Source organism: Dermacentor albipictus, chromosome 7 (assembly GCF_038994185.2).
Source record: "Dermacentor albipictus isolate Rhodes 1998 colony chromosome 7, USDA_Dalb.pri_finalv2, whole genome shotgun sequence".
Classification (NCBI taxonomy): Eukaryota; Metazoa; Arthropoda; class Arachnida; order Ixodida; family Ixodidae; genus Dermacentor; species Dermacentor albipictus.
In genome coordinates, this window is record NC_091827.1 from 21725035 (window position 1) to 21745414 (window position 20380).

The 20380-nt window shown below is 43.7% G+C and overlaps 1 protein-coding gene across 1 annotated transcript; it reads right to left on the reverse strand.

The window, feature by feature from the left end:
- Nucleotides 1-343: 343 nt before the first annotated feature.
- LOC135897539 (HEAT repeat-containing protein 5B-like) lies at nucleotides 344-19955 on the reverse strand. Its single transcript, XM_065426184.1, has 13 exons — nucleotides 19797-19955; nucleotides 18487-18658; nucleotides 17556-17710; nucleotides 13908-14157; nucleotides 12453-12599; nucleotides 10997-11247; nucleotides 10265-10376; nucleotides 8605-8757; nucleotides 6904-7003; nucleotides 6277-6386; nucleotides 5145-5308; nucleotides 2915-2947; nucleotides 344-424 (listed from the first exon to the last, which is right to left on the reverse strand). The coding sequence occupies exons 1-13, from the start codon at nucleotides 19953-19955 to the stop codon at nucleotides 344-346; spliced, it is 1887 nt and encodes a 628-aa protein (XP_065282256.1).
- Between the last annotated feature and the right edge of the window lie 425 nt (nucleotides 19956-20380).

Genomic DNA, 20380 nt, shown 5'->3' on the forward strand with positions numbered 1-20380 from the left:
TGCGTGTGTGGGCCGAGCCTGATAATGCTATCGCATTTCAGGCACTTGGGCGTAGGGTATGAAGCTAACTTTTTTGTCTTTTTACCGCGAAGCTGTTTACTCGTAGCCCCGATATGCACCCCCGCATGCGTTCTCAGGGAGGGGTGAGGTGTACGCTGGGCGGCTTACGTCCGTATCGGGGACACGGCGCGTGGACAGGAACGGAGACGGGTAAGGGAGAGTGGAGAACGAATGTGGCGAGAGCGCTGCAGTAATGGAGATGGGCAGGGTGAGAGGAGGAAATGTCTTGGCGAAGGTGCCTGCGCACGTGGCCTGCGCTTTTGTGGTTATAACGTGACGCGTGTCAGAGGCGCTGGCGAGGCTGCAGCAGCGGTTGCGGCAGATGCACGGGAGGTGCAGTGACCGCGGTGGCTCTTGCATCGGTCTGGTGCCATATGAAAAAAAATGTATGCAGCCCATGTATAGAGACTAAACGGCTTCGCTGCTAATCCTTCCCCACATGAATGTTGCGGCACCACTGATATTTTCTCCTGGTTTGGCACTGGTGATTCCCCTAGTAGACGTAGCTTGTATAACACACATCTTGTAACACGCGGGCAGATGGAAAGCACGAAGTACAGCTGTAATAACAAGAGAGCTTGGAGAGGAAGCACTTGCTTAGTAACGCTGCTTTGCACGCCCGCTAATGGTGCTCATATGGTTCAGTGTTAGCCCACAGGACATTTACCCAATGCCTCAGTTAGAAGATGTAATTGATCATGTTTTGGCAGGTGGTTAGAGGCGTTACCGACCGAACGAAATTTTTATAGGAGTCGCCGCTAACAGTATGTTCAGAATTAAGATTTGTCAAAGCTTTCTTTCGCGAGGAGCTATATGGCCAATGTTTGTGAGAAAAGCTTCACCTGGAGGGTTCCCATTAATTTTGATAGACATGTCTTCGTTAGCAAGCACCTAAATATTGACCTGCATGTACTTTCCTATATTGCCTCCACAATAATTCTGGCGGAAATCCCTTCTTAAACCGCGTCATCATCAGGAGATCGTTGTATAGAGCCTCTGTGGTAAGTTGACATTGGGTCCAAGTTAAATGATTTTAGCCCCTACATGAAAGCAATAACACACACAAAAATTGACAGCCACTTAAGTATATGTATGCTTACGTGATTCAAATGCGAAAGCCTTACAACGGTACCTCAATCCACGTTGTTCTAATATGTATCAATCTTAATACACCTTAATCAACTTTTTTCTTATATGTAAATCCCTAATACACTTTTCTCTAATTTGTACCAACCTTAATCCCTTAATCCACTTTAATTCACTTCTTTCACTTTAATTGACCTTCATGCACTTTAATTCACCTTAATTCACTTTACTCCACCTTGAGTCACGTTACTCTAACTTATTCCAACTTCAATATTTTATTACCGCTGAGGTCATACAAGGCGTTGATGACGTCCCCAATGTTGACCTTTTTTACCATTCGTTATGGACAACGCCGACTTTTGGTCCTCGTGATACATATAATGATTTCGCAATAATAATAGATATACATCAATGTGGAAAGTTCAAAGCACTCAAACACCTCTAGCATATAGTGAAAGACGGGAAAGGCGGGCGTTTAACAACAAAGGAAATTATTTGAAAAAGGCGCTGATGTTCCATATGCTAATTTTCCAATCGCTTTTCTGTGTGTTCAGCGGCGTATACGCCCTAATGTGCCCTTACACGTGAATACCACGCACCGGTCGAAGCTTTTGTGGTTGCTAATAGCCAACAAGCCATTGTTAAAATTGGTTTAGTTCTTACAAACTGGTTAGCTCGTAGACGCGTTGCTTCTTGGGAGTCCGGGCTATACGCGGCCTTTCTTTACGACAGAAGAGAAGTGAAATTCAAAATGGAGAACGAAAGCTTGTCTTTCCGCTTTTTTTATACACATTCGAGAGGAGTAAACTACACACACGTGACGTTTAGACGGCACCGCCACCACGGGAGAGTGGAAGGACAGAAAGCTAGACGCGTGTTCCAGTTGTGGCCAGCATCGGATGCAGTCTATGTGGTCAGTGAAGGAGACAGCCGAGACAGCTTCGATGCCGTCTGGAAGACTTCTGCGACGTGACGCCACCTCGCGGCGACAAAAAAGTTTAGAAAACCACACATTATTTCGGCATTTTAAGTATTAGCGCATGCGAACCCACGAAAAGCACAATGTGACTTACTTTAAGGACGTAGGAAAGCGTGTCTACGTTTTCTTGTGCGCGAACGACCTTACCATTGAGTTTCCAAGGGCCCTCATATGGGGCCCTGCTCATCCGCCATATTCTTTAGACAGAAAAGTAGCCTGCATAGTTTTTGACTTCAGTGCTGTCTTCGCGGAGCTGTCTACTTTGACGTCTTCGTGAGAAATAGAAGGACGCTTAAGATGGCCGCTGTGCGCTTAGACGTTGGAACAGTTTAGACGTTGAATAGTCGTTGGAATGGCTTAGCGCTTGGAACACCGAGAAAGAGACGGTGGTGCGAACGTAGACATGGACGGCGCAGGTCACACAGCGGCAAATCTTTGAGAAACCTTTTTTTTCTATCTGGCAGTTTACTGATCTTGGATATGGTATCTATTGATAGCTAATCTACTCAAAATATAATACATAGGGGACACAGGAGCCGCCGTACGTGTTATGGACGCTAAGCTTTGAGGTATGGGATGGTATAGGTATGGTAAGGTATGGTATAGAACTGGGATGTTGTAAAATCGTGGGACGTGTAACTGGGGTTCCACTGTAGTTGGAGGCAACAGTGAGTTTTAAGAGCACAAACTTGTCAACCTATGGATGCCAAGTAGTTGACTATCATAATCACTCCAATTCTTTGTCTGCAGAATACAGCACCTCTTGTTTGCTGTTTGCGTTTTACTTACGGGTATAGCGGGTGAAGTCGAAGAGTAAACATTCTGAAAAGTAATCATCTGGCTTAGTCATCTTTCTTCAGAATTATTTACCAGCTTCAAACATTTTGTCTAAAGAGCTTGCTTTATCCATCTGGTGCCTATAAGCAGTTCTCTAAGAATCACATTTGCAAAAGGTTTTTCTTAAAGTGTCACATATATGTTCAAATTCTAAGCACGTAATTCTTGTATGTACAGTATGGCAAAAGTTTCGAGGATACTTCACAACTGACGCAATGTGGTGATCGGCCTTGTTACAAGATGCAAGTCATGTGCCGAAGTTAAGGAACACGGTTCCACTGAGACAACTGAACAGTGTTCCTGAGCACTGTTCCTCTCAATGTTTGACACTTTAGAGCAAACAAAGTTCTGCAGGGATTCTAGTATGCAGCCTAATGATAGCATGCTTATATTTTGTGTGGTAGCCTCAAAACTTTGACAAAATTGTGCCATGCATGATGTGCACAAGTGCCTGTGAAGTTAAGAACAAGGTGCGTCACTAAATATGCGAACTTCAACTGCAATTCAAAACAAATAAATTCCACGAGAAAGCCAGAAAAAAATAATTAGGGGTATAAACAAGTGCAAGAACAAGCAGGTCAATAGAGTCAACGTCCGATTTTTTGGACACCCTAGGGGCCATAAGAACGCATGAAAATCAGGGAGTCCGGGAACATGAATACATACCTTTTACTACCCCCAAGGGCTCAAATCACTACAGGCACATCTGAAATAGACCTATAAGCCTGCCACTACGATTATTATGCGTATCAGTGCTTGTAACGTGACGGGAGATGGCAGGCACAAGTGTGCATAATTAAGGGCCACATACTGTGTCCCGTGACGGTGGCCCCCTTCCAACATTTAATAGGCTTCACCGCAATAAATCGCGTATGCTTCACTGCGTAACCCCGCTGTGTTGCGGCGAAGCTGACTTTAGAAAACCGGCATTGCGCAACGCTTGACCCTTGCCGTGTTTTCTGCAACTAGAAGAAATACAAAGGCGGAGTCGGCGCCGTTGCTGACAGTGGCGAATTCTTTAAATGAAAAACAAAAGCTTGGTAGCGAACATCGAAGCAGCTGGGCGTAGCTTTGCTGCTGCGGTGGGCAGAGGATCTGCACGCGGGAGTGCTACTTCGATGCTGCGAGATAATCAAAACGGCGGCGGTGGTTTCGGTTAATGCCGTTTCGAACCTGCGGTCACGGCAAAGAGTGCGGAATATCGGACGGAGATGGGTTTTGGCATCCGAAAATTTCACACGTTCTTATACATTGGCCCTATGGGATACATGGCTGTGCTGCAAAGGCGTCCAAATTATCGGGCGTGTCCGAAAAATCGGACGACTGTATTAAGTTGAATGAATTGGCGAGAAATCTGTCAACAATGAGCCAGCAGCAAATGAATGGGTAAGTAAATGGTGAAGCCCTAGTGGTGGCAAAATGTGTATGCAGTCAAAGGAACACAGGAACAGCAAGAGCAAACATTAAACATGAACAAAGAGGGAGACAAGGTAATCCTTTAGACCCTTTTCTCCAGAAGCTCAGCTAATATCTATTTGTGTTTCAATTTGAGTTAATTTTGCTAGACCTCCCAATCGTTCTGGACCTGGACTTGCCCAATAATGTGCTGTCACTCATTGAAGCTGGCAAACTTTCTGGAACACTCCGAGGTCCATAGGAAGCCAGAAACATTGGAATGTTGGCTGTACACCACTGAGTGTTCAATACGACTTAGTTTACGGCTTTTCTCTTCCGCGTTTGGTCAAATGCTAAACCACCGTGTGTGGGAGCTAGGCTGATTCCAGTATCTTTTCCAAGCAATCAAAAGTGCTGTCGAATGCTGCCGGACACTTGGTGCATTAACAGATGTGCAGAAGCTCTGCCCTAGTAGCTTCTGCTTCATTTTTTAAAAACAAAACAGCGCATTATTCACAGGGACAAGAAGGGAGAAACGACATGAACGAGCACCGACTTCAGGTAAGTTCAGTTGTAACTTCAGTTGTAAGTCAGCGCTCGTCGGTGTCACTTCTCCTTTCTTGTCCCTGTGAATACCGCGCTGTTTTGTTTCAAATATGTCTTACCAACTCGCCCAAACGTCTGTTTTAACGAATCTCCTTCATTGCCACAGAAAGTCTTCCACGAGTATAGTTATAATGCAAGACCCCATTCCGACAGTCAGCCCTTCTAAGGGATGTCGTCCCACCTGGTCCTCGATGGCCTTGTGGTCAGTCTCCTGGAGCCAGGAGCCCAAGATGACGCTGTCGTCTGAGTGGCACAGGCTGCGCAGCAGTGACGTCGTCGTGTTGGCCTGGTTCTCTGTCAACGTGAACTCGGCCACCAGCAGCCGCAGCAGGTTGTTGTAGCTGCCTGCAAGTGGGACGCGACTGGCTGGACACGCCGCCAAACTGGACGGGCGACACAGCAAAACGATAGCGGAACACCCACCGAAGATGTTTCTGTTCGCGACACACGTTACAAAAAGACGCTTTGCGAGTTTAGTTTAAAAAAAAAAGGCTTCCGCATGCAAGCTGAGAGATCCTTCGATAGTTCACAACGCAATTTTGATGGGCACGCTGATTTTATTTTCTAACCTGAATACGTCTTCTGCAACAGCACTTCGGTTGTTGCCGAAGCTGTCAACTGGACGACATTCCCAATGTAAAAGCAAGATACCAAATGGAACTGTGTTGCTGACACATGTTAGGAGATGCTTTGTGAGTTTGGTGAAAAAGGCTTGCATATGGAAGCTAAACTATCCTTGAACATTTGTTAACGAAGCAATTTTCATTAATATGCCACTCTTATTTTGACCTGATTGCATCGTTTGCAACAACAATTCTGTTGTGCCAGCTGCGTGTTGTACTAATCAGCCTTCAGCGATTTTATGGTGGCAATGGCCAACAAGATGCCATCCTCTCCACCAGCCCATAGATCAGGTTGAGCTTCCTTCCTTGAGAGATTAGGGGACACTATTCTATATATAATCCTACGGCACAAGACACATTACTCAATGCTTTCCATGAAGAGGTTGAGGGTTTCTTTGTTTTAAGACAGGTCATGTGAAAAATGCCATATCCGTACAGCAGGCTGATCATTAGCATCTGTGATTGTGTCACTTAATCAGACCAGAAGCATTACCCTCATCTTTACATGTGCTTTGTACCATAATGCTTTTATAGCCTCACTCAGGCCAAACACTGCTGGTTTGATTGATATAGCACTGAATACATGCATAAACAGACAAATTAATGGATGTATGAAGCACAGACAAGGGGACCATGCAAATGTGTCCAAGTTGTATGGGAAGCAATGGGCAGAAAGGTCGACATGCTCACTTTCATATGACTGTGCTGGCAGCAAGGACATGGTCTCGTAGAGGCGCAGTCGCACCATGGCAGCACTGGCCTTCAAGTGCTGGCCATATGACTTGATTGTGGGGCCAATCCTAAGCAAAGTGCAAGACAGAACACAAGATGGAAGTCCCATAATTATTTCATTTCAATAAGTCTTGTCTAGTTCACCCACTCTGCCACAAGCTATTGCATTTAATGGTCTTCTTGACATTATTAAAAACATTGCTGATTCCGAGATGCTTATAAACAAATTATGTAGTTTGCTTTCTTTGTTTTCCCTAGTCCCTACATTTTCTTTCATTCCTCTTGCCTGCATTGTATGCAGTGCACCTGAACGATGAGGTGACACTTCTTTTATGATGAATATGTTTAGGCTGAAAATACTGACACGATGATGATCTCTCGTTAGTTATTATCTTTAAAATTTTACTTTGAATTTGGTTGCCCAGAACCTAAACGAGTAATATGTTTCAATGGTTCGTTGTTCCTTAACACATTCATTCCAGGACTGCCTCACTAGCATAACAATGACTTAACTACTGCACAAAGTGCAGCTAGACAAGTCAGCCCCATGCAACGGCCAAAAATGACTTTCACGTCATGTCTTACCCGGATAGCATGAGCAATGCAGACTCGACAGGAGACAATATTCTTCGCACGATGTCATCAGAAGCCAGCTCCTTACAATGTCTCAGGAAGCTTGCCATAGCTTGCAGGATGGAAAAGAAAGAATGGTTGCATTGAAATGAATAGAGAAAAGGAACTACAGTAGAGCCTTGGCTAAGTCGGATCTCATGGAACAGAAAAGCGAAGAAAAAAGAAGAAATAAAGAAGAAAAGCGGACGAATTATCACAGTGTCAAATTATTGAGGGTATCTGAAAACATTAAATAAATGTTTGCTACCCCAATCCACTTTCATTTAATGAATAAATTCACAATCTTTGCTTCTGGTTCACATAGAATTAGTGAAGCGGCAGTTCTCAACACTTCGTCACTGATCAGTGCTTGCAGCGGCGAGGGCCTCGCGACTTCCTTAGCAGTGCAGCCCGTTTGGCGCTGGCGCAAGACCCAAGCCTTCATTCGTATAGACATGCTTTTCACTAACGTGCACACACCCTGATTACTTTTTTGCAAGTGAGCTGGTTGGCAACAGATTGTCCATCTATCGCGATGTTTCCACGGGTTTGATGCCAGTGTGCGTGCCATGGTAGTATTGGCACATGCACGAGGCGAACTTCGTGTCACGTGCAGCAGTGAATGTATAAATGCGCAAATACACATGAAGAGTTCAGGGAAGAGTGCTACCCGCCGTGGTTGCTCAGTGGCTATGGTGTTGGGCTGCTGAGCACGAGGTCGCGGGATCGAATCCCGGCCACGGCGGCCGCATTTCGATGGGAGCGAAATGCGAAAACACCCGTGTACTTAGATTTAGGTGCACGTTAAAGAACCCCAGGTGGTCAAAATTTCCGGAGTCCTCACTACGGCATGCCTCATAATAAGAAAGTGGTTTTGGCACGTAAAACCCCATAATTTATATTTTTAGGGAAGAGTGCTGCTTTTGCATTTTCGCATAACACAATTGGGGTGCTCTGCGCTCCGAGGGTTGCCCGAATTAACCGGTGTGCAGCCAAATACATCCGGATTAACAAGAGTTTGATGTCACTAAATGATGCATACGCCTGCTGGGACCAAAGGGCAAGTTCGAATTATTCTATTTTTCCAAGTTAATGAAGGTCGAAGTAATGATATTTTACTGTACTACAAACCGAGGTCGATAACTCAGCGAGAAAGTTGGTAAGTTTAATTAGTTCTTTGGAGCCCTAGTGACATTATTTTTAGTGATGTGAATAGCCAGTAAATTGTGCAGGTAAAATTTCTCCACACACTCTGCCTAAGTTCAATGCCACATCCCTATTTTATATCAAAAGAGAGGATAAAACAGAGCTTATTAGTGAGCCATCTGGGTGCATGAAAGCTGCTCCTCCAGGCAAAGCACAATACTGAGATCTGATACCATACATCAAAAAAAAAGGAAGAAAAAGAAAAGATCGGACTTAGTTTTTCCTTTTCACATTCTGACCATTGACTCGCCAATGTAGAAGGTAATTCAATGCTATAGAATAAAAAAATAATAAGAATGATATCTGGGAACAATGAAAACATAAAGACAAACTTCCGAGCAAGTGATCATCGCTTAGCAACTCCTCGCTAAAAAATGGAGTGCTTTGGGGCTACGATTGGCGACTGTTAAAGAAAGTAAAATCTTGCAAACACTGCTACACGCGTGCCAAAAGAGAATTCCCACTTACCACTTAGTGCCCCCGAACGCCCTTCAAGGGTCACCTGCCAGGTGAACGCATCCCCCCGCACTTTCTCGGACTCGAGCTCCTTGGTGGAACGGGGAAAGCTGTTCTTCCACAGAAGCAGCATTCGTGGCAGCAGACTGCGCACCACAGGCGGGCCTGGACACCGAACAAGAGCGACAGCTCGATAAATAAAGGAACACTGGTATGTACTTTCAATGTCGCATATATTCTACTACACGCTTATCGCACGTAAATTATGGCACTTAGTGAATGTGAAGATTGGGAAACTTCTGAGATAGCTTAATTTGATAATAAAGTTGGTTTCTAAGAACCTCACCAGGTGTCACTGACTTCTCGATGTCGTGACAGAGAGCAAGATTTGTTGACATCGTGTAGCAATAAGGCTACGTACGATGATGTTGCTCATATAAAAAATACAATGAGTGTGCTCCACGTATCTTCTTTTTGGGTGCGCTCACAAGTGGATTTAAACAAATGAGTATATCATGATGTCATGATGTATCCGCCACGTAGCACAGAAACTGAACCTGGTTCATAAAAACAAGACTATAAGAGTAAATTATTTAGTGTTCTATGACGCTCGCCAGAGTTCTTTTTTTCTTATAGGGCTGTAAAACTTGGACCTCAATTTGAAGCAAGAAGAAAAAGGAAAAAAAAGAAAGAAAAAAGGAGAAGGAGAAGCCGGAAATGTCATGCTGGTCAAAGAGTATTACAACCACCAGTAGTATAACAGAGTGAATGACATGCTGACAGCATCATAGAAATCAAGCCTTACACAGAAACCTGTACTTTTTCCTCACGTATAAGTAGCAATATTTATCCTGGGCCCATCATGTAACATGTGTGACATAGATGGAGAATTTTTTGATGGTGAATGCAAAAAATGACGACACACAGTGAAGTGAAGGTGCACGATTATTAGCATAACTAAATGAGGTATGTAGAGATAGCGATAACTGTGTCATGCAGTTATTATCAAAAAGAAGACGGTTGATGGTGTTTAAGGCTCAGAAACTCTGTCAATGTTCACAGCACTGCCTCATCTACACAAGAAAGCTGATAGTCACAATGACATTGCGTCAACTAGACCAAGTACACTTGTGGCACTACCTAGGCCAGTGACAGTTTCTGCATCACCAAAAGAGAATAGTGTACTATAGCAAAGCAAGTGAAAATTTTTTTTCTTTAGAATGGTTATTTTCTAATGACTTTCACATTTTACAATTGCTATTATTGCACTTGTGAGCTCATTGCATGAGCTAGAAAATAGTGGCTACAGGGATAATGGCTGTTAACGTCAACAATACGGGCATTTCATTAGCAATTAGTTCAGATGACTTCAAAACTTCCATATGACACAGATGTCACACTTCATGGCAGCATTGCTTTCTTATACCCAAGTCACATGACCATTTTTAATGACTACTCAAAACAATGCTTGCTGAAATCTGCGAGCTCAAAGCTCCATTGCATCAGCTCCATTGATTGAATGGACATTGCCTGAACTTTCAGTGGTTTCAATGGTTGATGAAAGTGCGAATGTGACATGGGCATCATTGTTCTGGAACACGCAGTGAAGGCACTACAGAGAGCAGAAGGAGGAAAGCAAATGCACGTCAAGTTATCGAATTTGGCAGTTTACCCAATGTCATTACGGCACCCATCATGAGCCAGCCAGGTTGCGTTCGTTGAAGAGACAGCCGGCTGTTCTGCGAGGCACTTCGCAGCAGGTCTTCAGCCAAGTTGAAGATCATCTGGACATTTACCACGGCAGCTATGACAATGTGCAATACGTCATTGACACCTTTGTCTACAATAGGTACACAGATACCATTTTAACACGAACGCATTGCGCACTCGGCACCAGTGAAAATGTCGATGGCATAGCACAGGTTCCAGGACCTACATCATCATGCACTAATGAATGCTGCTAGCACGGACGTTAAACACAGGCATGACATGAAATAACTGTAGATTTCAGTACAGAATGAAGTGATGCTCAATACATGGAGTGACGCTTAATGAAAATCAAAGCTGGAGACAAATCCTCGTGCTGATTGCTAATCTGAACTGTATGTATCAAAAGCAAAGCATGTCATCTTTCATGTTCCAATCAGTTCAACCTGTTCAATCAGCTCAAGTTAAACTTTTGCTGCGAGTACAAACCGTATAGCTTTCTTGCTGAACGTTTCATCCTGCACAACAATTTTATGTTCTATGTGAATGTTGAACTACCATGACCTTTTGAATGTAAATTTGGCTGTTATAGAACTTTGTGTTACCGGAATTTTTATATGCAGGTGCTCCCTGCTCTGTTAGAGATGTTGGTGCTCACTAAAACCAAAGGTGCAAGAGAGAAAAAGTCATAAATTACTTTTCCCTTGTTGTGGGGGAGACCCAGCGGCGTGTGACGTGCTGCTCCAAGGAGAGCAGCAAGCGCCGCCGAGTAGCCAGCGATCGCGTCTGGTGAGGACTTCATCGACTCCAGCTGGTCGAGGCAGCGGTCGAGCAGTGGTGTCAGCTGAGCGGGCACGGCAGTCGCAATGCACCGGAGGCACCATGCCGCTGCCAAGCGTGCGGCTGGGCTAGTGTGAATGAGCACCGACACCACTGTCTCCACCAAGCCTGCAATGGAGCAAGTCATGCATCACTACACTCTTAAAGACTGCGCGCCACCTTCTTAAGGCAGAGTTCTGGTGCGAAACGTCATTCGTCATCAATCATATACAGATTTCCTTCCTCTGCGTACCGAGTACTCTCTTGTCAAAATTATTAAAGAATACCGTGACACTCATGGTATTACTGACAAAAGAATGCAAGGTGTCAGTTTAAAAGAAAGAACGCACACTCAATGTTCGCAATGACTGTTGTTGAGTGGCGAAATTACACCTTAGAGCGTATACAACTTTTAACAGCATAGAACCACTACACCTGAAGCCTACACCTTCCTAAATAGCCTACCGTCTTCTGATATATCATAACTATACAACACACACTTAATTTGAATTTAAGATCTAAATTCAAAGCAAATGAGCCAAAACAGAGACTCTTAAACCAACTGAACTGGGGAATTGCCGAGTGAAAGCGCAAATCTCAAGTTGAGTACTATGCTGCCAGTTGGTTCCACTAATTAATTTTCCATATAGGCAAAGGCTAACAATGCTTGCACAAAAATAATGACTAGGTAAGACTCAGTTGCTAAAAACGGTATGAAGTCTTCTACAGTGAAGTACATCACAACCTTAGTTGTTCTTGCACTGCAAAAGTCTTCATAACTAACCTTCCATTATAGTAGTTTGCATCAATGTGTATGTAACATGGCAGATGCATGCTGATTTAATGTAGGTGGATTCACTAGAGTAAAGCGTTGGACACTCTGTATGAGTGGCTCGGTTGTGAAGATCTGTAGTATTTTTAAAATATTCCTGAGCTTTCTAATCAGTTGCATTCACACTGAACTCTTAGAGAAATGTTCGACAGGTAATTATGAGCAAGGTGTGTAATGTGGTTATCAGTGCCAGTCACATGGAAGGCTCTGAAGTGCAAGTTTCTTGAATGAGTTTTAAATCGCACACTACCGAAAAAAAAAAGAAATATTTAGTTTAGCATTACAGTTGTACTGTCTCCCACAGTGCGTAACATCTAACACATAGCACAAGACAGTACGAACGGAAACCAACAAGCCTTTTTTATCATACTGCTGAGCATTGCACAATATTACATTGCGCAATAAGTACAATGTTTGAAAAAAAAATACAGGGACCTACCTAAGTGCACTTTAAAAACGATGAAGCAAATGAAAATGCCAAGTACCATAGCACAGGCCTTACCTATAGAAGAGTCGGAGAGCGTTGAGACAGCAGTCGTGCCCAGGGTCTCGACCAGGCAGCCAAGTTCTTGCAGGGCGCAGACCAGGATGTGCTGGCTCAGCGCCACTTCCTGCTGGCCGTCCTTGCCGCTGTTGCTGTCTAGCACAGCATCTAAAGGGGCAGAAGGAGACACAAAGTTCTAAACATTCACTCTGAAGAGGCACCAAACAGACGACTGCTATCGCAACTTCAAGCAAAAGCCTGTGCACTTTTTTCTTCTGAAACGAATGATGTAGTGACGCTATGTGTTACTGAATTCCAATGAGGCACTCAGTTTCATTAGTGGACCTGTATGTTGTGACAGTCCTTTACTTACTGCACAGATGGGTGGATCAATGTACAGGCGACTCATCAGTGATCGGTTTAACTTAATTTATGGTGATGCTACATCACAGTGGAAGGCTCTGTCTCAATATCGACTATCTGGTGTTTAACATGGTCTTTAACATGCACGTAAAGAGAGTGCACAAGATTTTTTTTAATGGCGACAGTCATTCTACAGACCCCAAATGCGTCTTTGCGTATAGTCTTCCTTCTGTCAGTTGTTAAGTTGAACCCGCTGCCCCATGTTCAGCAGCGGAATGCCGAAGACACTTGAATACCGAGTAACCATGATGGGTAGCAAATGATTTTCTGCAACCATTCGGTGATGCCATTGATTGACAGGGCTTAACACCCAAAAGCAACATAAGAGCTACCAAAGATGTGGTAGTGAAGGTCCCCAGAAAAATTTTGACCCCCTGAGGTTCCCTAATGTGCGCCCATGAGCATATGACTGTTTTTGCACTTATTTCCCAATTGAAATGTGGCCAAGAAATGGCATGTCTCAAGAGATCAAACTTGTAGCAAATTCAAGCTCAGTAGAGGAATGCCAAGTCCGCTGAACCACCTCAATGAGTTTCAGTGATGTCATTAAAATGGAATACATCTGCGGTGGGATCATTCTGCTCCTTGTTGTTACGAACCCTGTGGGTGCTGGCAATGCTGGTGGTGACACAGCACGGCAAGAATGTCATAACTGGAAGGGCATGCTTATCACTTAGCACAAACAAGAAACAAAATAGTGCAAACTGTGACTCAGGGCTTCAACAAGGCGTGCAGATGACAACTTCCATTGGGGTGAGGGATAGGCAATGAGGCAGCATGGAGCAAGTTTTTGTTGTTGTAACCACTTCTTACTCAACTCTTACTGCACCATCAACAACAACAACAGCAACAAAACTTCGGGGCAACATTAGTTTCCTTAGGATGTGCAGCCGCAATAAAAATTTCCTCGCAAGACATGGTGTATGTCCGTTTTAGCTTTACTTATATAAAAGACGCAGTTCTCTGTAGGTGGTGAACACACAATGTGCAGTTTTTTGTAATCAGCTGCTAACAAAAAACCAAACCGCGAATGAATGAACTAATGATGCTCATCCGAATTGAGGTGCTTTACAATGACTTGAACGAGGTCCTTGCAGGCCGCCGCCTGGGCCTTGTCTCCGAGCATCTTTCCCAGCACCGAGCGAAGTGCAAACGATACGCACTTGCGGCTGTAGACAGCATCCACGTGTGTCTGCACGGCCCGCGGATGGCCCACCAGCTCCAGCAGGTGGCTCAGCACGGCTGGCAGATGGCGCTCCAACCACAGGCCACCCAGTCGCTGGAACAGGACCACGTATGCCTGCACCAGAAGTTGGGGGAGGAGGAAGGGCGCAATAGTTTCAGGCCTAATGAACGCACACAGTACGAGAGAAAGCAGAGGACTAAGCAGAGGGCTAACTTGCAACTAATGTTTATTTGGTGTTGACAATAGAGATTTAAATCTATGAAGAAGCAAGAACGGGGTGCAGCCTGCACCACACCTAAGTAGAAAGAAAGATCGCATTCATTTTGCAGCCACGTATATAAACAACAAAATCACAGTTATTTTCCTAGAATATATTCACTGTTGCGAAAAATTATAGCTGATAAAAGCCTTCGTATGCTTTCTGCTGTAAATTTCTTCCATTAACTCTCCTGCAAGTGTGTCTCCACTTTTACCCAAAATTACCCGCTAACCCAGTGACACATTAGAAGGATATAGTGTGAATAAGGCCGATTCTGATTTTAAGAGGAAGCTTTAGATCGGGTGCTCCTATCTAAATACATGTAAAAGGAGAATTCGTTTTTCTCGGCAACCACTGCACCAAATTTGAAGAGGTCTGTTGCTTTTAAAAGAAAAACTTAAAATCTAGTGACTGTTGGTTTCGAATTCTTGATTTAGGTCCTTAATTTTTTATTAACATTTGACGAATATCGCAAATCTTCAAAAAAAGAAACTATCAAGTTTACAACTCTGTAACTCTAAAACGAAAAACGATAATACAATTCTTTGAATTGCATCTAATAGTACATCTAAAGCGGACAAAATTGATATGCTATACATGAATGTAAAAAATTTAGTAATACGGAAATACAGCTTTCGCAGAACCTTTGTAAACAACGTAACAAATTCACGTAAGATAAAAAATAACGTATGAAATTTGTCCACTTTCAATGCCATTTACAGAACCGCGATATCTTTTTTTTATGCAGAGTTATGAATTTGTAAACTTCGTTCTTCTATTTTTTTCGAACTTCCGAATTTTTGAAAATTCTTTTAACTAGATCTAGGACCTAAATCAAAATTCCTCTTCCAATGTTCACTAGAATTTAAGTTTCTCTCTCAAATGCAACAAACTTCATTAACATCGGTCCAGGGGTTATATGAGAAAAACGTTTTTTCGTTTTACATGTATTTGAATAGGCCGTGTCGGAGTTGGGCCCGAGCTAAAGCTTTTTCTTAAGGTGCAGAAGAAGTTTGTTTCGGGTGGGCTAGCTCATGCTGCAGATAATTCATTATACCATACAACAGGACAAACACTTGAAAGTAGGAGTGTCTGAATGCCAAATAGTAAATTTAGAATCAAATCAAGAAAAAGAATGCAAAATATTGATACAAATATCAGAAAATTTTTCACAGAATTTAATGCTTACAAATTGTGGGCAAGAAAATATGGTGCTGCATGTGCTCAGGTGTCTCCCAGCATTGCATGACAAGAATGTAGCAAGCTATCAGTAACATAGGCACATAGAAATCAAGATATACAGTACAGTATACCCTTATAAAGGGAGCTCCAAATTAGTATGCCAGCTCAATTTTAGAATATGAAGGTCTGGAAAATATTAGTGCGATACCAATTATACGGGCACACCAGGAGAATTTCCACTGTCGTTGTCTGTGTGTCCATGATGTTCTGTGTAAAGTCAGAGTATGATAACACTGCAACCGTGCACTGTATAGCTGTAGATGCGAGGGAAAAGTTGCGAGGGTGAGCCGAAAAAGGCGGTGGCTGGATGCGGCCGCGTCTTGTCATGCGTCACCTTGTCACCTAACCAAGATGGCTGTGTTCTGGCTAAATTGCACAGTTAAAACCTTGGATGGTGCAGGGAACAAACGATGATGTCAATGACCCCCATGTAGATACTTCAATCATGATTCTAGCCCTAGGTCTGCTATCTTGGTTGCGTCAAAGAAGGAGCGTTGAAAAGTGCACTTGCACGTTTTGCATAATGCCTATTGGTCAAGGGCAGCATGTGTTTCTCACATCTTGGCAGAATGCATGGCCTAATGGCTGCATTTAAAAAGGTGCCAGGGCTTTCTATGAGCCTTTGCTTCAAAGTTGGGAAGAACCATATAGTGATGAAGCAAGCAGAATAAAAGCGGTATTTGAGCCTTTTAGACAATAAGTACATCAAGTAGAGCTACAAAAGCTACAAAAAACGACAACTTCGAAAACGGGTAGCTTGATAACTAGCCTGTCTGTATTTTACCGCAGTGTAAATATTGACTCGGCCCCATCTAGATGTTGGTTAGGAATTTGGATGTTTGCATACACTTCTGTGTGATAACTTTTTCCCGAATAAACGATGATGATGATGGCATGGGCAAGTCGGTTAATGTTATTTAGCCCTTAACCTTTAAACAGCATAAACAACAGGCACAAAAGAGTTCACAAAAATATGTGTGGACACAACAATACGTCAGTTTACAATGTTATGATTGCCTTTGTGCCCACTGTTTGAAATGTTGGACCCACAATTTCAATTTTGTGACGAGAACTCCAGAAGGCACAGTTATGCAATCTGTGCCATGACATGCCCAGATTTTCACAGCTGCTGAGAGCAGTACAAAGGTGTCAGCCTAGATAAGGCAGCTGTGAAAAATCATAAGCCAAATCACCAGGTGTGCTAAGGGATTCACTGGTGGTGACTTCAGCCCACATCTACACCTTAGTATAATTTAGCAACTAAATTTTATTTGATGCCCATTGCCCTGCAAAAGCGCTTCTCCATATGCAACATTTGATCACTGCCACATGTATATGGTGACAATCCCATTGTTTTAAGCCGTACATTTTTCCGTAAAGTAAAGATAAAAGCTAACAACATCTAAGTGGCTCGATGTTATGAGCTACTATGTATATGCGGCACCTTTACAAACAGACTGCACAAAATCGCTTGCTACTCAGTGAAAAAAGCTTTTTTATTTTCTAGCTCCGAATATAAGGCGAGACTTTCCCCAGGATCTTCAGCCTCGAAGTTACCTTCTACCTTACACAAGAATTGTGCCTTTAAGTGTGGCTTCATGGCAGCGATATTTTCACCTTATAGTGTAACTTCACGGCAGCACAAATTTCGCTTGATCGTGTGGCTATACGGCAGTGCACTCAATCGTGCAGCGAAGCCAGATTATAAGGCGAAATTCTCACTGCCGTGAAGCCACACCTAAAGGCAAAATTTGGATATAACTCGCATTCCGCATGTTGAAGCTCCTTTCACGGTAGCGATTTTGCCCTATTGTGGGGTCAGTAATTCAGTATTTCGGCCGATCCCCGCTGAGTCTGAATAATCCGTTTTACAAGTGTAAACCAAGAAGTTCAAACATATCCAGATGTGCAACTTTAGCAGCATGTAGATACAAGATATGTTAGAGTGATATGCCCGGAAGGCTTGAAGACAGACATAACCGCAAAGATAACCAATACAGTGGGCTCTCACATGAGTGACGCCAACTCGTATCCCACGGCTGACAGATGAGCCACCCTTGATCATCTCGCCTGCGCTGCCTTTGAGGAAACCGATGCCACCACGAAGGAAACCAGAGGCAAGCAGGCCCAACACCTCATCCAAGCTGGCCAGTCTGTTCTTTCCAACTGCAAAGGTTAGCCACAACCAATGGCCACATACGATTAGAGAAGGCTGAATACTCGGAGATGACATGAGTCAATGCGTCATGAATAAACATAGTGTATATTTGAAAGCAATACACGAAAAGTTCTCAGCGTGCTCGTCCTTTCCGTGTAGTGTAAACTTGTTACCATGATCGACTAACTCGATCCCACACTTGACTTTCAAAGGATTGCTGAATAAGTGCGATGTGTAAGCATGTAATATAGATGATAACGTAGAGCAACTGCTACTGCACAATGTGTTGCAGGAACCATACAAGTTCAGCCAATAGCAATGGTGGCACAAAACATATGACATTGTAGTTCAGCGATACCATTACGGTTTCCGTGTTTTCTACAAGTGCACTTTGTGACTGATCATGACAACTATGTGGGAAATGGTGTGTTGCACCACCGTAGTTGCAAGTGTAATGCTCCATAGCAAAAAGCAAGAAAAGAAATGGCATTATATTATGACAAGGGCTTTGGCGCATTCTTGCATCACCATAAAGAAGAGTAAGTGAGCAGGAGCAAGGTGAGGATAAGCACTGAAAAAAAAATGGTGCATGCCTGTCACCTGTCTGTTACTGCACATTTTAAAAATCATTGTGAGAAATTGCTTTTTCCAGCTACTACTTGAAAACAATGTTTCTGAACAACCGTGATGTAAAATTTGACTAAAGCGGACTGATGGCAAATCAGTATTGTTCTATATTAACTGTGTCATAGGTGCTTTAAGCAATTTGGGTGTCTCGACTGACCCTGTGCCTGAGAGGCCTGTTGGGTGATGGCCACCACAGTTCCAAGAAGCCGCGCTACAGTGCAGCGCACTTCGTAGTTGGAGCCTTCGAAGGCCCGGAAACAAATGGAGGCCACCGTCTCCAAGTCACTTGTGTAGAGAAAGGGGGCATGCCACACCATCTCCAGCAAGCACTGCATAGGAAAGGATACAGGGTCATCCTACTTACGTAGATCAACATGGCATCTGGCACTTAATTAAGTCAAGCCAAGTCATGTTTGAAGCACTGTACTAAGCATCGGTTTGGTAAAATAAACAGCTCTCTCAGATTCACTCACAAAGTATATTTTTTTTTGCTTAGGACTCCCCAGAATTCTACTCAGCCGGCCTATCTCGGATTCCCGGGTCAGTCTGAGTGAGTAAGTCAACTTGTGAGTTAGTTTGCCGACCTATGATATCGAGTTATCTAACAGCTTAGAATCCACTGCAGCCAAGGCAAGTGATTTTCTCAGTGATCATTGTAACCATGAACTTAAATGAGCATCCAGCAGGCCAAACCCCTTTTCCCAGTGTTGCTGACCTATGCCCACTGGTCCTCTTTTATTTTTTGCACCGCAGTGTCCAGGACTGGCTGATACACTGCATAAGCAACACTCATTGGCTGAAAGAACTGCCTTGGGCAGCGTGGCACTGTCAGGGACAAATAATCGAAGAGCTCCACTCCATTAACTCTAAGCCTGCTCCGAACTAACCTTCCCACAATACCTGCACTATGTTTAAAAACATGTTGAAATGATCGACAGTGGTTGACAAAGCCAAGGTTTTGACAAGTGAACATGTTTTCAACAACGGGTAACAACTGCTTTCCTTGACAGCATTTACCACTCTCACCCAACCCCAATGGTTGAGAATAAGCGGGTGTGTAAGCTGAATGAGGAAAGTCAAAATGTTCAAAGTGGTAGGTGGTGGGGGGGGGGAGGGGGGAGCCCATTTAACTACTGGTTTTTTAAGAAATAGGGGCAACAACAATGCAAATGAATGTTCGTGTGTGCAATGGTATTTTCAATCTGATGGGCTCAGTCTTTCAAGAAAACAGGAAGCAAAACAGGGACAGGAAACAGAAAACAAGACAGAAAGCAGGAAGAAGAAACAGAAACCACATGGTGATTCGTTTTCTGCACGTTTTTTCACCCTAATTTCAAACAAAAATGTGGTCAACTCATGCCTACTCTCTGATCCGTGCTGCATTCTGAACACAGATGGATGCTCGTGCTACATTTTCCCACCAAGGTAAGTTCTAGAAGCAACACACTAGTGGCAGGTGCTTCCTACCTTGACAGCAGCGCAGCGCACAGCCAGCACCCGGTCAGTCATGCAGTGGCGCACAGCCTTGAAGATGTCCTTGTGCACGGGACTCGCTGCCACGCCCATCCCTGCCACCATCTTCTCCATGGTGTGCATTGTCTCGCAGCGTGACTGTGACTGCACCATAGGGGGCACTGTTGAGCACGCCAAAGTGCAAAGAGGGCCGAGGACTGTGGCACACCCAGAATTTCATTAGCACAGCATGCAGCTTCCTCTAACATGAAAGGAGGCAGCACAGATTTTACCGTTAAAAGGTGATGCAGGGGGTTTTGAAGAAGTGCAAAGGCCCTAGTACCTGACCACCAAGAATGTGACAAACAAAAATGACTAAAGTATGTGCTGTTTATGATGTGCGTGCAACCAACGCACAGTTGTCACTGATACAACAAATTCCTTCTGAAGTTTTGATCGGCCACTAGTCGTATACACAAAGGCATGTCGTTACACAAAGGTGGTCGTTGAGAGCGAACTCTGGTGCTGTTTTCAAAGGACCGGAATCAGACTACAGATATCTATGAGACAAGGAGTTCAACCCTTGTTGAGCTATCTGA

What these genes read in the sequence shown, in the direction of transcription:
- LOC135897539 (XM_065426184.1), bottom strand. Translation starts at nt 19,955, where the DNA reads ATGGTGCAGTCACAGTCACGCTGCGAGACAATGCACACCATGGAGAAG. An exon ending in AAAGCACCTCAATTCGGATG is followed by an intron (nt 12,600 to 13,907) that starts AGCATCATTAGT and finishes CCCCTTTAGATG; the next exon opens with CTGTGCTAGACAGCAACAGC. An exon ending in ACAAGGCCATCGAGGACCAG is followed by an intron (nt 2,948 to 5,144) that starts GTGGGACGACAT and finishes ATTACTTTTCAG; the next exon opens with AATGTTTACTCTTCGACTTC.